Below are 17,353 nucleotides of genomic sequence, written 5' to 3'. Positions count from 1 at the left end.
CCAGTGCCCAGGAGCTGGTGTGAGCCTGGGGCTGCTGGGCCCAGGGCTCTGTGCACTGGGGACAAGGGCAGGGAGGGCAGGAGAGCCTGGGGGGGATGCAAAGCCCACAGAAGAGGGCCAGGCATTTACTCCCTGCAGAGCCCTGCCTGGGGACAGTGTCCCTAGAAGCCAGTGGGGCTGTGCCCAGCTCTCTGTGTGGCCACCCTGCCCCATGCAAGGCCAGCAGACCCCATGTCCTGCAGAGCATTTCTTCTAAACCAGCATTTTCAGCACATCAGATCTGTTTCCTTCTCCTTTCTCCTTTCAGAGAAGTCGTGCAGACATGACATAATCTTCAAAGAAACCCATTTCCACCTTTCTTCCCCTCTCAGAAGCCTTGGATTGATTGCCTCATTCCCCAAGCTACAGCCAGGTCCCCTCCTGTGCTCCCACTCAGCATCATCCTATGTGTGCTCCCACCAGGCCCTCACCTCTTCACTCACAGCTGCACCTGCCTGCCCAGGGAGCAGATCCCTGCATGGAAGCTGGGCTGATGTCCAGCAGTGCTCCATGGGGCTGCCACTGGGATCTGGGCCACCTGCCCCTCCTCCCTGGCCTCTGGGATGGCTGTGCTAGGATCTGTCCCCTCTCCCTGCAGATCTCTGTGCACTGATGGCCACAAGCCTCCATCCCCCAACTCTCATTTCAATCCCAGTGCTGGTGTGGGGGGCACAGGCAACACAGGGACTCAGGCCTGTGTTCAGACCCAGACCCTCCTCACACACCCCACTGCCCCTGCCCCATTTCTTCCCCTTCTGTGAAGTCTGCTGAACCCACAAAAAGCACCTCTGACACCCCCTGCTCCGGGGTCCCTTCTGGGTCGGTCCAGTGGGGCTTCTTCTGCCTGACATCCCATCCCATCCCATCCCATCCCATCCCATCCCATCCCAGTCCATCCCATTATGTTTTTCTGCCCAGCCCAGTGCTCCCTGTGTGCCCAGCATGGCTGGAGAGGTTGGTTTGGGTGGACTCCATCACTGGTGTTTGACACTGGGCAAACCAACTGAGCCCCCTGAGACCTGTCCCTGCTCAGGGACTGTGGTTGTCTCTCCTGTTGGAAACAAAGAGATGCGCACTGGACTTGATGTCCTGCCTGCAAGGGAAGAGGTTTGAATCTGCTTTCAGTTCCTCGAAGCTCCCTTGCCGCGTCACGGCTCTTCCATCGAATGCAGAACTGCTCCTCAAACTTTTCCACCCAGCGCTGGATGTGTCCCAAAAATAAACAACAGAAAGCCCCTTGACCCTGGCTTCTTGGTACACCCCTGAATTTTTGGAAATGCAGCCTGAGTGGGCGGCAGCAGAGGATAAATGGCAGCGAGGAGAGAGCCACAGCCACAGCCGGGGCACAGCAGGCACAGGGCACAGAGCAAGCGCCAGCACACAGCCACCATGCTCCCTGCAAGGACTGTCCTGCTGCTCACCCTGCTGCTCACCTTCTCCCTGCACCACGCCACAGGTAAGGAACCTGCTGCAGGGGAGGGCTCTGAGCCCCCACTGGGGACACCCCACGGGGGAGGTCGGGCAGGAACCCCAGCGGGGAGCGGGGACGGTGCTGCTGACAGGAGCAGCACCCCTGGCCAGGGCAGGGCAGCACATCCCGGGAAGTAGGGATGGATGGAGAAGGTGCTGGGTGGTCTCAGCAAAGCCAGACCTGGGGAGAGGCTGCAGGAGCTTGGAGGAGGCTCTGGCAGTTGTTCCCCTGGCAGGTCTCAGCGGGATGAGCAAGGGGTTGGATGGAGGGAGAACATGGGGCTGTTTGGAGCCTTCCAAAACACCCTGCAAGTTGTGTTCCTGCCTTGGAAAGCCCCAAAACCTCATCCCCAGGCTGAGCACCCCAGCCTTACCGTGTGCTCTGGGGGCTGCAGCAATTTGGGCTGTGAGGGGCCAGGTCCCAGGCTGTCCCCTGCCCCACCTGTGCACGTCCCCGTCCTGAGCTTGCTGTGTGAAGGGTGACAAACCCCTGCCACAGGATGCTACAGGAACTGCTGAGGTGCTCCACAGCCTCTTGTGCCGTTCCAAGCCTGGTGGTGCCATTGTCTGGTGATGCAATTCACAACACCCCCCTTCCCTCCCCAGCCCACTTCGCACCTGTGGAATGCTGCTTTAAGTACGCACAGAAACGCATCCGGCACCCTCAGAGCTTCTACGAGACATCCAAGGACTGCCCCAAGCCTGCAGTTGTGTGAGTGTCCCAGGGTTTGCTCCTCATCCCAGACCTTTGGCTCCCCCACCCCATCCCATCCCATCCCATCCCATCCCATCCCATCCCATCCCATCCCATCCCATCCCATCCCATCCCATCCCAGCCAGGGGGGGCTGTGGTAGGAAAGCAGCTCTGGAGGGTGGGCAAAGAGGAGGAAAGATGGGTTTTAGTGCTGTCTGCTAACGTTAGTGGTCTGGGAAGGCTCAGACACTCACCAACAGCCCAAGGAGGGCACAGGCTGCTGGAGATGGCTCCAAGCCTTGATCCTGGATGGGGCTGCAAAAAGGGAGGGGAGAGATAGTGCGCAGGAAGGGAATGGCTCATGGCTCCTGTTTTCACTCTTTTTCCTCACTTTCTCATTGCAGGATTGTGGCTGCCAATGGTGATGAGATCTGTGCCGACCCCAAGAAGGACTGGGTGAATAAAATCATAAAACGGCTTCAAAACAAAAAATCAGATCCATCCACCATCTGACTTGCCCATCCCATTCAGTCTTCCTGTCTCTCGAGGGAGCCAAGAGCGCTGGCAGCTCTTCTCCAGGGGGTGCTGTGGCCGTGGGTCACTGCAGGAGGAGCCACCAGGATCAGGTGTCACCGTGCCATGGACCTGCCAGCTCCCGAGCTCCTCCTGCTGTCACTGCCCTGCCACGATGCGCCTCTGGAACCAGTATTTATAATAAAGACTTATTGCCATAAGTTGCCGTTTGAACTTCTCCTGATTCTCCAGACCAAGCAGCAGATCCTAACCAACCAGGGCATGCTGCAAGCAAAAAAAGCCTCTGCCACAAACTCATATTTCTCCAGGAGCAAACCGTGCCTGGTCACAGTGTGCTTCACTGGGAATGTGACAGGGGAGCCAGGCTCTGACCCACGGGTCCAGGACCCACAGGTGAGGTTACCTCACCCCCAGGCAAAGCTGTACATCCTCAGGGCATGCTTGCAGCCCCACGGGCTTTGCAGGTGCTTCAGAATTAAGGGAAAAAATACTGATCTACCAAACCCTGAATAGCTTGACAGCTTCCAAATGTGCTGGTGGTCACTGCAAAGTGTGCGAGGGATATAAAGAACAATGTCCACAGGAGGGTGAGGACACGACCCCTTCAGCTGGACAGAGGTGTCCTGCCTGTCCCTCCACAGGGCCAGGGAAGGGAGGGAGCAGGGTGGGATCCCAGACACTAAAACCAGGCTGCTGGCCCATCTCCTCATGGGAGATCTGCAACCATACAAGGGAAAACCTCAGAAAGGAGAAAGCAAGGAATTGGGCAAATGATCCTCAGCCTAAAGCTTCAGCAGTGTTTTATGCTCATGGCTAGAAAACACTTCAGGGCTGTATTTTGTAGGATCCTGAATGGCACAGGAAAAGCATTTCTAATGACGTTTTTGCCCGTGAACTGTAAGCACAGTGGGAGGAGCAATGGTGGAAGGGGAAGCTGTAGCAGAATCAGATACTGGAAGACAAACACCTGGAGGACTGTGCACCCCCTGTCAGAGGGGACACAGCCTTCCCTGATGAGCAGAGACTGACAAAGCACACTGGCTCTTGCACATGGATGTGTATTTTAATAAAAATAATTCTGTCAATATACAGCAGAATGTCAATTTCTTTACCATATTTCCAGTATATTTTCATAGGCTTTTTCTCAGTTAAAATCCACCCCCCCGAGCCCCTTTTTTGAAGTTTTCATGCGAAGCATCAGATAACTTAATTCACAAATACTAAGCGTAGACTGAACCAATGTGCACAGTTTGTGTAACGTCCACGTAGCCAATGTTGTACCCAAGAGGTGAAACTCCCTTCCAAAGGCCTGTGGAAGGCTGGAGTGGCACAGCGAGCCGTGCCCAGCAGTGGCTGCTCCTCCAGGGCTGCCAGGAAACCTGCAGAGAGCTCGCACCCCGTGCTCCAGCTGAGCATTTCATACCTGAGTTTTGAGCAACCAGCAGGAGAGGAGAGTTCACTGTGTGCTGGGCAGGTCCTGGGGCTTGCACTGCTGTGTGTGAGAGCTTCAGGGGCTGCAGCCTCCTCCTGCCGCCCCAGCTGCACAGGCAGGACCGAGACACAATCCCAATCCAGCACCGGTGCGGTCCTTGGTCTGGAAGTCACCATACTTGTGAATTTTCAAATTATCTTTAAAATCTGGATTATCCCCAGAGCTGCTGCTGCTTCTCCTTTCTCCAAGTCTAAGCCTGTGAGAAGCCCAGCATACAAAAATCCCTCTGTGCTCCCTTCTGGAGGAAGGATGTGGCTGAAGTCCTGCCGAGCAAAAACATCCGAGCACAAGCCTGGACCCAAGTGGAGTGACCAGAGAAAAGGTGTCTGCCTGGCCACGGGACCTTCAGCAAGGAGCAGAGGTTTGCATGACCTCCAGGAATGTTTCTGTGGTGATGTGAGTGTAAATTCCACACAGGACTTGTGGGTTTCCCATGAGCAGGAGAGAGTTAAGCTTCCCTCTTGCAAATTAACGAGCTGGCAGGATGTGTGTGTGTGCTCCTCAAGCCTGGATGATGCCCTGGCTTGCTGGGCACTGCTCCAGCTCAAGTTGCAGGCTCTGAGCTTTGCTTTGGGATGTGGGGAGAGGGACAGACATGCCAGGTTCACTCATCCATCACCTGCCACCTCTTGTTGCAGGGAAGGATGGTGGAAAGCAGCTAGTGCTGTCTATGGAAGAGGCCTCCAGACTCTCAGCTCCTCCCTTTTCCTCCCAAATCTGCTGTAGCTCCCCTCACACAGCCCCAGCAACACTTCCTCCAGCTCTGCCCCTACACAGCAGATGGGACAAGGCTCACAGCCAGCTCTGGATCTGACCAAGAACTGCTGGATTGCAGTTCCCTCCCTCAGTCATCCCTCTGGGGCAGGAGGTCCCAGCAGCACCCAGCACGTCCCCTGGCACGTCCCCACCAAGTCCTTCTGCAGAAACACCTTGGTACAGCTGGAGACCCAACACTTGCTCTCCACCTGCTCTCTCCTGCCCCGCCACTGAGGCTGCTCTCACACTGGCAGGGCTGCAAGGAAGATGCTCCCCTGCAAAGGGCACTCCTGGGTGGACCAGGAGCCCTCACTCCTGCCTCCAGGCTGTCCCCAGCTCCACGGGGCCTCGCTGCACCCAGGACTGGAGAGGGAGGGACCCCTCTCTCTGCCACAGGACAGTTCAAATCTGCACTGCTTCTTATGGGGAGAACTTCCTGATCCCATGTGGTGCACCACACAGCTTCATGGCACTTCCACACTGCTCTGCAGCCTGGCTGCCACAGGTCACCTTCTCCATCGAGCCCAGGACAGCAGAACTGTGAAATGTGTGTGTAAGCACCATGTGCTACAGGTTAACACAGACAGGTACCAAAGCACAGCTGCATTCCAGCCTGGTTTCTTTGCTGAAGGAGGAGATGTTCATCATCCCTGATACCCAAGGTGGAAAATGATACATTCAATCCCTAGAACTACCTCCAGTAGCTCTGGTTGCTCCAGTTTTTCAAGGCAGCCTCAAGAACAAAGCTATTTAAAGAATGGTAAAGATGCCTTAATAAAATGTGAAAAACAAGGACACAGCTTGAGGACAGATTGAGATGTCACTGTGAAAAAGAGAAGGAAGGATATGGGAAGATCCCAGTGCAGGTAAGCATGAGGAATGATACTCCCAGAAGGGCCCATTCTCCATGCCAGCCACAGCTGCACCTCCCAGTGTCCAAATCCAGTGGGCAGCAGCACAGAGAGGACCACCAGGATGCTGGAAACAGAAAGGGGCTGTAGCACCCATCCTTCACCACACATCCCAAGGCAACCAGCTCCAGCTTTGGTTCACATGGGGCTGAGGGAGAGCATCCACTGGAAAACCTCCCCTGAAGGGCTGGGTGCTGTGCATTGTCCAGGGCTGCACTGGGAGTGCCCCTCTGCTCTGCTGGTCCCAAGAGACTCCAGAGGAATGGCAGCAGTGCTGCAGCCAGCCCAGCTGCAGGCTGAGGGGTGGCACAAAGGGACTGTCACATGGGGACCTGCCCCTCTGGGCCAGCAGGCAAGAACAAGCCAGGAAGGACAGCTGGAGTTGTCACATCTCTGCTCGGCACAGACACGAGCCACAGAGCTGGCCCTGGTCTTGGAGCAGCTGCCACAGCACCCAGCACTGCAGACAACACTGTGGCCATGCAGCTGGGGCAATACTGGGATTGTGGGAGGCAGAGAAGCCAGAAAGGATTGCTGGTAGCAGTAAGAAGTTTTCCCAAAAGCAGCTGGCTCTGGGAGAACACTGCAGGATGCACAGGAATTAGATTGCTGCCCTCCCTGCCCACAGGAGAGATTGACTGAGAGCCCTCTCAACCCGCTAAGACTGGAAATAGCTTTGGTTAAATATTTGCTAGGATAGGCTCATGGAGTAGCAGGAGGAATCATCTGGAACAAGATGGTTCCATGGGGAACAGGAGGAACAAGATTTGGCTCCCCTGGTACAGGAGAGAGCCACAAACTGGAATGCACCCAGCAGAGCCACTAGGATGGTCACAGGCTGGAGAACCAGGTGTATGAGGTGGATACTCCTCCAAAAAACACTTATCCCAGCTACTCCAAAGTGTACATCTCACTCCAAAGTTCTCCCAACGTATTCCTGATGCTCTCACTCAGCTTGTGGGGGTAGCACAAACCCTTGTCCATGGGGAGGGAAGCCTGGTGATGTAATTCAGCTCCATGAAGCTCTCTCCACAGAACCCCTGAAGGACACTTTAACCAAGGTTCCAGGTCTGGAGTTCCCAAAATGCTCCTCTCAAAAGGCCACTTAACAGGCAGGGCATTGGACCCAAACCCACAGCCCAGGATGTGCAGGCCTGAAATCAGGTTCCACCAGGTCCCTGTCAAATGCTTTCCTTCTGCAAGGCCTTTGCTGCAGTGCCAAGTGCCAGGAAGGTGGGTGGGCTGTCCAGAGCTCAGAGCTGCTCTCTGGATCACAGCTCTTTGATGGTGCCTCTGGGCTGATCAGGGGACAGCTGAGACCCTCTGTGTGCAGCCACAGCAGAGCTGGAAAAGGTTCAGTTGTCCCAGCAGACAGAGGCATTTCCCAGGTCCTGGAAGGACACTCAGCTGGAGAGCCTCTCCTGAGGCTGAGGAATGCTGCTGGTGCAGGGTCCAGCTGAGCTCTGGAAAACCTCCCAGCATCTGAAGCCAGCAGAGAGCAACCTGTGAGTCAGCCACACCCCATGGAAACCCTGCATCAGTGCCACCAGCACCACAGCACAGGGCTGCAGCTGAGTCCTTGTCCCTCAGCAGAAAGGGGAGACCAGCAGTTTCTCCTACAGGCTCCACAGTAAAACATGGCTGCACTGAAGGACTCTTGGGAGCAGGGACTTGTTTGAGGCACTTGGAAGAAAAAAAAAAAAAAATTTTTATAAAAGTAACTTTTGAATTGCCATGTAGCCTCTGGTTAGGTGTACAGCCACATTCAGGGCTGTAGACCCCATTTCACTTTATCTCTGTTTTTAAAAACTACTGCAATAATCCAACTTTCAGTTAAAATGAAACATCAAAGAGCAGCCAGGGAGATTCAAAGGCAAGAGGCTTTGAAATCCAACCTGAGAAAACCACATCAGAAATCCCATCTAGGAATCAGGGGTAGGTTGGGACCTACATCCCACCACAAACACACTTATCTCCCCTATACTGAGCCATGGCCACATTAGTCAGAATCTGAGCAGAAGCAGCAGAAACCACTGGTGAAACCACCAGGACACTTGAAGTAAATTTTAAAAAACCCAAATAACATCCATCACACATTTCTTGGCACCAAAATAACCAGATATCTAGGAATATCTCTTGGTTTTTTTTGGTTTGGTTTGTGAAACTAAAATTAAAAAGGTGCTCTAGGACAGTCAGCAAAGTTTTACTGAGAGACCAAATGGGGCATTAATATGACACATGATGAGGAGACTTGGCTTAAAGAAACCACAAAGGAACAAAAAAAAACCTCAGAAAGATAAAGATGGTGTTGCTATGAAGATGAGAGGTCTGACTGCAGCCAGACTGCTGCAAGTGGTGACCAACAGCAGAGGAAGCTGCCAAAAGGAGAAAGCAAAGCAAGGTCCTGGAGTACCTCAGTACCCAGATCCTGGAGTACCTCAGTACCCAGAATGAGCCCAGCAGTGTGCTGTCAGCCTAAGGAATGGAAAACCTGCAGGAGAATCCCACCAGGCAGAGCTCTGGGACATCTGGGACCCGAGGCTTTGGGAAGGAAACCTTTCCACTGAGTTATCTCTGCACCTGCAGCAAGGCAAGGGCAGCAGGCTGGGCTAAGATCCACCAGCAGAGCTGGCAATCAACAGATGAACAGAACAGCACAGGAGCTGTTCCTGGAGAAGAGCTGGAAGAGAAGCCCCAGACTGGCAAGATAAATTCTGCTTGGTGCAGCTCCCTGCCTCTGTCTCCCTGGAAGAAAGGCTGTGGTAGAGCTCCCTCTGCTTTCTGCAGCTGTACCAGTGATCTGATTAAAGTATCTCCAGCAGCTCTAAACCCTCTGTTTTTTTAGACCACTGCCCCTACACACTGCACACCTTCACCAAAAGGCAGGGATAATGTTCCCAACCACCTCCAACCACCTCCACCATCTGCACATTCACTGCCACAGCCTGTCCTGGCATCTGCCCCCTGCTCTGCCTTGATTTCAGACCTCATGTGCCAGCTGCAAATCTATCCTGCAAACCCAGAAAATCCTTAAAGCTTTGGGCTGCTGCAACTTTCCCTCTCAGTGGCACACAAACTCTCTTGGTGCTTGAAGCCCTGGCACAGGCTAACCTCTAATTTAAGGACAAACCTCAACAAAACCTGTCATCTTTCACTGACCTTCCAAAAAAAATAATTCGTGAACAGCAGTAAAATTCATGTTTGGTTTGAGCTCCCTTGGGTCCCCCCCCAGAGCTACTGACCTAAAATTAATTTGGTGCAGAACCTGCCATCCCCTAATGGTACAGCAGAGGATGCAAAGCACACAGTGCTGCCAGGCAGCCTGGCCAGGTAACAGAAGCTCAGAAACACTCCCAGGGGGTCTGAATGCTTATTAGCACTCAAGTCCCTGGGCCTGGCACACAGCATGGACACATCAGTCCATTTTATCAGAGCTTACTCACCCACAGATCCTTGCTGGTCTCTTGGGACTGAAACTTCAGTAATTATCTTAATAATCCCTAAAGAAACACTGCTGCTCCTTTCTGAATGGCTCAGGCCCCACAGAGCTGGTACTGACCCCAACCTGCAACCTGAGCTCAGCTTGTCCCACCTGCACAGACAAGCACAGCTCAGCCCAGGTTTCTCCAGACACTTCCAAAATTTAGAAATGCTCATTTAGATCAGTGTTACAGAGATGGGAGAGGGCAGGAAATACTGTTATTACTGAGTTAGTGGCAGAGCCCTCCTCCATGGAGAAAAATGGGGGATCTGTTATTTAAATAAAAATTGTCAGCCCACCAGGGCATTGCCCACGGATGTTTCTGGCCAACTCACATGACCTGGTTCTACCATACAGTGGCAGATGACTTCATATTCATCAGTCCTGTCCCTCCAGCTGTTCAGAGAGCTGGATTTAACTCTTTCTCAGGGCTGTGAGATGCTTCTACAGCACAATCACCAACACAGGCAGTGTTAATCGTCTACTCTTCCCACTCACAAAGCCAAGATTGAGAGCCTGGGGCTCTGAAGAGAGGCACCATGAAGGACCAGGCTCCACCAGTTTCCATCATCAGTGTGTGACAGGACCTACCTCACCCGGCCTCCTGAGGGGCTGTACGGTGTGTGTGGCTGTGGGCAATAAATACATCAATGACTTTGTGGAGGTGGAAGAGACCTTTTTAATAAACATGATTCAAATAAAATTTAAAAAAAAAATCCCTCTGAACTGCCACTGTAAGAAGAGTTCGGATTACTAGCACGGATGATGCTGTATGTGCACGATGGAGGGAGAAGGGAAGAAAAGAACAAGCTGTCACCAACTTGATGAACTTCCTCAGTAAATCAGCATAAACCAGCTCAGCAAAACTCTCCAGATAAAATATCGGGTGGAACCATGAGAAACAACTCAAATCAAAACAAAAGAGAAAAATCCCTACATCAGAAGGTGCTACATTAGAATAACCAGCGAAATACTGAGCGCCGCCGGAGCCGCAGCAGCGGCGGGAGATGGGTCAGACCTGCCAGACTCCCCGGGCTCAGAGCAGCCACACGGTGAGGGACTCAGTCCTTGCACGGGCAGTGTGTGTGTGCTACAGGGGTGTTGGTGGCAGGGAGGTGGTGGTGCAGAGTGGCAGCAGCAGAGGGTGAAGGGCAGCACTCCACGGCAGCTCCGTCCCGCCCGGCTGTCAGTGCAAATAATCGTCCACTCTGGCGAAGGAGCAGGAGCCCAGCCCCACGCGGGCCATGAGCCGCAGACACTCCGAGGCCTGGCCCAGCGCGAGCATCAGCGGGGGCTGCTTTGGCAGGTTCTGAGATTCTGTGGGGGGCAAAGGAAAAGCTGCTCAGAAAAGGTTCAGGCTGGTGCTGGCTCACCTGCACTCAGGCCTCTCTCCGTCCCAACTGGGCACCGAGCCCAGATCCCTGGCAGAAGGTGCTGGCTCTGCAAGGAAGCTGCTCACAAATACTGCCAGTTCCGTGCTGCTGCTGCTGCTGCACAGAGCCCAGCACCCATGACACATCCCACAGCTCAGCAGGGCCTTTGAGAGAGTGCTGCTGTGCTGGCCAGAGCAACAAAAAGGCAATGAAGCTATTGCTGATGCTGTTTTTGCCAGAAAATCCTTAAAACATAAGATATCAAAGCATGGAGGAATAAGGAAAGGCAGGAGAATCTGGTCCCAGCTGGGAGGCAACCTCTCCATCCCTCCCACTTGTGCAAGGCTGCACAGCAGCCCAGGCCCTGGATGAACTCACTCCCATGCCTTTACAGTGGCATGTTTTTTGAGGGAACCCTCAGCTGAGCTACAGAAGGTGTCTGGTAACCTGTGTGATGCAGCATGTCCAGACACCACATCTCCTGGTGACAGCTTGTCCATGCTCCTCAAGCAATGGACAAACAGCTGCTGACTGTCAGGGGAAGGGACTCTCCCTCCCAAAACATGCAATTTCTGCTCCTCTGCTCAGTCAGAACATGAGCCCTCATAGACATGTCCATCAAGTTGTTCCTTTCCCCAGAAGATAATCTCTAAATCTCCTTCTGGAATATTCAGTGTGAGAGACACAGACCCCATAGGCAATCTGCCTGGGCACAGGGAGCCAGACTGTGCAGAGGATGCAACTGCAGCCCCTCCTAGAAAATGTGATGATATCAGGGCTGAACTCTGCTAATCCATGCAGCTGGAAAAGAGCCCTGGTAAAGTCCACAAAATGATTCAGGTGGGTTCAGAGCATGAAGGGAGAGGGGCAGGAAATGCACCAAAGAGATCTCGGTTTCTTCAGTGAGCAGGGGAGGAAAATCCTTGGGAGAAGCATTGAGGAACATGCAAGGAAGGGAGTCAAAATGGGAGTGTATCAAGGAAACTGCTCTCTGCAGACTTCCCTCCCCTTCCTGCATTACTGCCCTGACAGGCCCCAGCAACAGAAAGAAAGGCCAAAGCTAAACACAAGTATTTCTGACATGCCTGCCACAGGACGGGCCCTGAGAGCAGGTATGTCTGGGGAAACACTGCCACAGGAACCAGATCTTACCCAAAATAGCACTATTGAGAGCAGCACACACGGGTTCCCTCTGGATCGGGTCCAGCTGTTGGCCGACAGGGCAGTTCCAAGGGTCTGAGTAAGCTAACAAGCTAAAGGCATCCTGGGAGGGAACAGAAAGGCACAGTGAGATCAGGCAGGGCTGCAAACACACAGGAAAAACACCAAGTCCAGCTGGGGCACCTCCTGCAATCACCACAGTGAGAGGTGTCTACCTCCTGAAAAGAAAAAGCCTTTTTCCTCTTGGCAGCAAGGGACCACAGTGGGCCACCAAGACAGGAGGTTAAAGAGGGTGCCCCCTTCACCTGGCAGGAGGGCCAGCATGGGAAGGCAGGTGGAGTGTCTCCTGGAGAGAAGAAAAGCGTGCAGTTGCTCCAGGAAGCCAGGCAGGAGCTGTATTTCTTCTCTCTTGTGCTGAGAATTGGGTGTGGATGCCCTACATTCATGTTTTGATCTCTGATTCCCATGTAGGTTCCTTCTTGCTCAGCAGGTGCAGAAGCGGGGGCTACTCAGGTGTCTGCAAGGGAACCCACAACCCCAGAGCTGGCCCAGAGAACTGCTGCAATGCAGCACAAGGGCCAGGCTTACCTGAAGCATCTTTTTGTGCATGGTGTTCTTCCCATACTCTCTGCAAAGCTGCTCGCTCAGGATCTGCAGCTCCCGCCCAAACTGGATCATTCTCTCTGTGGCAGCGTGGTTCCCTCCACAGAGCTGCCTCTGGGGGCAGCTGTCTTCTAAGGAGAAGCAGTGGAGAAGGAACAATCATCTTGCATTCCCCACCAATGCCCACTGTGTGTCAGGATACCCACAAACTCCCTTCCGGAGCAGGTAGCTGCTTCCTGCCCTAAGTTTATTCCAGCAGAAGCTTTCTGTGATTCCTGCCCTACAACAGCCAGTAGTGGGTTTGTCACAGTTCCTCTTGTCACAGGCAAGATTTGAGCTCTGTTTAATGTCTGAGAACTACCTAGAAATCAAGTGTCCTGATAAAATCCTGGGAGCTTGCAACTCCAGTCTGTTATCCTTTCACGCATGTAACACAGGCTATATAACCCAGAAGGCCCTGCTCTAACAAATCCTGGACTCAGAAAACTTTCAGTCAGAGATGCCAACACCAGCAGGTTCCCAGTATTAGGGGCTGATGAATCAGTTTGAGAGGCAGTGTAGCTGCTCCATCTGCTCCCTCCTGGCTAGAGCACCCACAAACAGGACAGTCACGGCTGAGAGCTGTGCTGAGGCCACCCTGCAGCTGGACACCCCAGCCTGGCACAGCCCAGCTCAGCTCCCCAGCAGACACTTCTGCCAGGACTGCTCTGAGCTCAATTCCATGACCAGCACAGAACAAACCTTTGACTCCTATTGTTTTCCCTGCTCCAAAACACCACCAGCACTGCTGGGAGTCTATGAAAAGCCAGACCTAGTTTTAGCTCCAGGACAGATTAATTTTCCCCATGAAGCAGGCACTTCATTCACTGAAGCAGCACAAAGCCCATGCTTTTTCCCCAAAATCCAATCACAGTTTCAACCTCTGACACCAGCTCCTATCTCCCTTTACCCCTCCTGCCCCTGAGGACCTACCCATGCTGGACTCATCTGTCTGCAGGATCTCCTCATGTTTGTAGGTGCCATTCATTATCCTGGTGGATGAATTCTCCAGCACTCCATTGGGGTAATGCTCAGCTTCCATTTCCATCTCACTGTCACTGAGGTGAAAGAAATTAAAATTAAATTTTAATTTCTAAATTAAAAAGGGAAAAAATGAAGAGTTTATGTGCCAAACAGTGCCCAGCAATGGGCAGCACACCAGAAAAGGTGCCAGTTGCACTACAGGGAGCCAGATGGTCCAAGTTAGTGCAGCAAAAGTTGTTTCAGGCTTCTGAAGACAATTTATGAAACAGGTTTCTGTTCCCTAAGTGCCTGTCATAATTCCAGGTGCAGAACATTTTGCATTTTCCCTTCAGGAAGTGGTGATCCTTGGGATAGCAGCCAGGTAACAGATAACACACTCAGAGACTGCAGGAGGGAAATCTTGGCTGTGATACATCCCAGTCCTTGCAAACAGTGCACCACTGAAGACTTAAATGCCCAAGACAGCAGACTGAGACTGCTGATTAACGACTGATTAACTGAGAAGAGCTAAATGGAACATGGGCTCTGCATTTTTTTAAAATAGAATGCCAAATCCAGCATCATTAAATGATTCTGGTAAATTGAGTCTGAACAAGTGTTTCTCACTCAGTTACATGCTAGGTGGCTCTCCAGAGGTCACAACTCAGCTTAGAAACTGCCCTGCAAGCTGTGCTCAGCACAGCACTTGAAGAATAAATGCCAGCTGCAATTAGCAAGAGATTCTTTTAATCCCAATGACACCCTCTGCTCCACTGAGGCCTCAGACAGCCCTGCAACAGCAGTGTGGAGAGTGAGCCCAAAGGAAGCTCAGTTTTCAGCTGAGAATTGGGTGTAGAACAGCTCACTCTGCTCCACACTCCAGAAAAGGCAGCAGGGACTGCACTGAACTGCTGGATCACCTGTGGCTTCTTGGAGAAGGGAGGCTCAGTCTGACCTGCTGCCACAGCAAGAAACAAATTACTGCTGGCTCAGAGGCTCACCTGGAAGGAACAGGGCAACAGGGAGCCCAAGGAAATTACACAAGAGGGCAATGCACCAAGCCATTGTGGCTGGAGCTGCTGCCTCACACAGGACAGGGCAGGAAAGCTGCTCAGCAGGAACAAGTGCCTGAGGCAGCAGAAACAACACCAGGCTGACTGCAAAAGCTACTGGGCAAACTATCACACTGGGATCCAAAGGCATCAGTGTAATGGGACAGCCTGGTGCCTGAAACAAGAGCATCATGATATTCCTTATGAGATGAACCTCAAGCTGAGCCATAACAGGGGAGGCAGAACAAGTTTGTGTGTGCCTGGTAGATATTGTAGATAACAATATTGTTCAAAAGGGAAGGACAGATGCCCTTCTGGCCCCTTAGAAAGCAGACTGAGACTTTCCTCACCATGCCACTCCCCCTCAGGTGTCTCCAGAGGAAAAACAATACCTGGTTTCTTGATTACTCGTACTACTGTGCTGCTGAGATTTGGTAGAATCTGTGGAATTGGACTCCGAGTAGTTCACAGATGAAGGGGAAGAGGAGGAGGAAGATGAAGATGATGAACTCAGTGTTGGGTATTTACTGTGACTCTGTTTGCTTTTTGTGGACATGACTCCATTGCTACAGGTTGGACTATCTGCTCCTGAAAGCCAAGAAGAAAGAAAAATGAGACCAGACTGACAATGTCACTCTGTTGTGGCCCCAAAGGAAGAAAGCAAAGTAAGACTGCAGATCTTAAATTATAGTTTATCATTTTTAAAATCAATGGGGTTTAGAGAAGACACAAATGAATATGAAAGGAACCCCACTGCTCACCAGCAACATCTGAGCTTCATGAAGTTCCAAAAATGGGCTGTAAATTAGAGATTGGCAGAAACAGTTCACAAGTACAGAAATTATTGTTGAAAGCAGAACTGCCCAGGCTTTCCACAACCTATTTAAAGTTAGGGATGTATGTGATTCACACAACACTCAACAAATAAAAGCAACCCTCTAAAGAGCACAAGCTAACCTTCCTTGTTTAGGAGAACAGAAACCACTGAGAGTCAGGCTTGAAATTTCACCTGCTCCTCCACAAAGCTGCAGAACATATTGACACAAGACACAAATTCATTACCACAAGTTTTATATGGAATCAGAATTGACAAGGGCTAAATTTTCTAAAATATTTTAGAAAAACCTCATTATGGGCTTGTCTTCTTCATATAATCTTCTCTAGGCAGCCAATATTGATCACAGGACCTTGGCTAAATGATGTGACCTGGCATGGCTGTTCTCCAGAAGTGATGGTGATATATGCAAATTGATCAGCTGATCCCACAGTTATGTTTATAGCAGGGAATGTATTTCTTTTTTCTATCACAGCCACCACAAAGATTCAAATGGGCTGTTTTGTGTGTTTTTAAGACAAAGACAGAGTAGCCTTTTAACAACAGTTCTGCTTAATCTCTGAAATGTACTCCTATGAAATTTTCACTCTTTTGAAAGAACAAGGTCTGACAGAACTGTGGAAGGTGATGCCCATGTGTAGAGGCAAATATATAAATGCTGTCTTGCACTGCAGTTGCAGATGTAGACATGGGTATTACCAGGAGCTTTTATGGACTGATGGGATCATTCTGACTGTCTAGGCAAAGAAACACACCCAAGGCTTCTCACAACAAGGAAAACAAAGATACTACCTTGGAAAGGTGAGTGACAGCTTGGAAGTATTCAAGTAATTGTCTTCCTTTTCCTTAAATATTTGCCTGTCCACAGTTTGTCACATGCAGCAGTAGGAATACCAACCCAAACCACACTCAGATGGCTGTGAGCAGCTCACAGCTCAGTGAAGCAGCTCAGCCTGCTTCCAAGGGCTCTGCAGGTCATTTCTATTGGCTCACTCCATCTCCAAAGCTATAACCAGCAATTACCTAGGGAAGATATCTCAGCTGTCCTCATTTATCTTGTTCTTTCCACTTCAAAACCTAAAGTTTAATTTCCCAAACTCCAAAGAGTTGATGCTCCAGAGCTGGGTTTTACTGGAACAGAACTGTTGCCTTCTCACATGTTTAGAGCTTGCAAGGTAAAGCCCATGGGGTAGGAAGAAGCTTTTGTGCAGTGCATCCCCCTGACCTTTTGCTTCATTGGCAAAGTAGCTTCTGCTCAGTTCTTTCTGGAAAGCAATTATTTTGCAGACTCCAAGGTACAGAAAACAGGCTTTGCTTTCCCGACCTCCTCTCAGCACTCCATCAGTGAAACACTGAGTCACAGGTGGCTGCAGTAGAAGACTGCCTTCAAAAGCTTCTTTATTCTGAAATAAACCTGCTCTGCAGACAATTGTGGAAAATAACTAATGCAAAACTAATTCTGTGACAGTGCAGAGGCACTCATGGCAAAAGAACATCCCCTCAGCTGGGGAAGGACAGGAAAGGAACATTTCAGAGAATAACACATGGAAACAGCAGGTAACGTTAGACACCACCATATCCACCTTTGCCATCTGCTCTCCTCATCTGGAGACACAGGACACACTTACCAGTACTGTGAAGGTGTGAGTTGCTGGATCCATGTCTGGGACTCAGGCTGGGGGAGCCGGGGTAGCTGTCCTGGGAGCGGGGGCTGCGGGCGCTGAAGCAGCGCACCTCGCTGTCGGTGCCGTTCACCATCTCCACGAACTGCCGGCACCTGAGTTCATGGGAGCAAGAGGGACAAGAGGGGGCGTGACAGCCAGGATGCTCTGCACTCAGCCTGCCTCAGGGCCCCACTGGGCAAGTCCTAGAAACTTTCAAAAACACATTTCAGACTCCTGGTGCCTTTGTATTGTGAGTGCTCTGATGATGCTACAGAGGGGAGAGTTT

General features: G+C 51.6%; 2 protein-coding genes across 3 annotated transcripts in view; one reads left to right on the top strand and one right to left on the bottom strand.

Annotated features, from left to right (window-relative positions):
• The first annotated feature begins 1,391 nt into the window (after positions 1-1,391).
• Positions 1,392-2,843, top strand: LOC311159028 (C-C motif chemokine 3-like). The gene is made up of 3 exons (XM_084214887.1): positions 1,392-1,495; positions 2,116-2,221; positions 2,608-2,843. Exons 1-3 carry the CDS (start codon positions 1,429-1,431, stop codon positions 2,714-2,716), a joined length of 282 nt encoding a protein of 93 aa, XP_084071013.1. The 5' UTR covers positions 1,392-1,428; the 3' UTR covers positions 2,717-2,843.
• Positions 2,844-9,645: 6,802 nt separating this feature from the next.
• RANBP10 (RAN binding protein 10) overlaps positions 9,646-17,353 on the bottom strand; it is a 59,193-nt gene continuing 51,485 nt past the window's right edge. Inside the window, exons 9-14 of one of the 2 annotated variants that reach the window (XM_084214900.1) lie at positions 17,032-17,180; positions 14,961-15,156; positions 13,487-13,611; positions 12,500-12,645; positions 11,903-12,014; positions 9,646-10,694 (exon numbers count right to left, since the gene is read on the bottom strand). In XM_084214900.1, coding sequence (XP_084071026.1) covers positions 10,564-10,694; positions 11,903-12,014; positions 12,500-12,645; positions 13,487-13,611; positions 14,961-15,156; positions 17,032-17,180 — 859 coding nt within the window. In that variant the 3' untranslated portion in view covers positions 9,646-10,563. The remainder of the gene's footprint in view (positions 10,695-11,902; positions 12,015-12,499; positions 12,646-13,486; positions 13,612-14,960; positions 15,157-17,031; positions 17,181-17,353) is intronic. The other variant, XM_084214901.1, reaches the window with a different exon arrangement.

This window comes from Fringilla coelebs (genome assembly GCF_963513975.1).
Source record: "Fringilla coelebs genome assembly, chromosome: 14".
Classification (NCBI taxonomy): domain Eukaryota; kingdom Metazoa; phylum Chordata; class Aves; order Passeriformes; family Fringillidae; genus Fringilla; species Fringilla coelebs.
The sequence above is the reverse complement of the archived record's forward strand: the minus strand, read 5'-3'. Positions and strand labels throughout refer to the sequence as shown.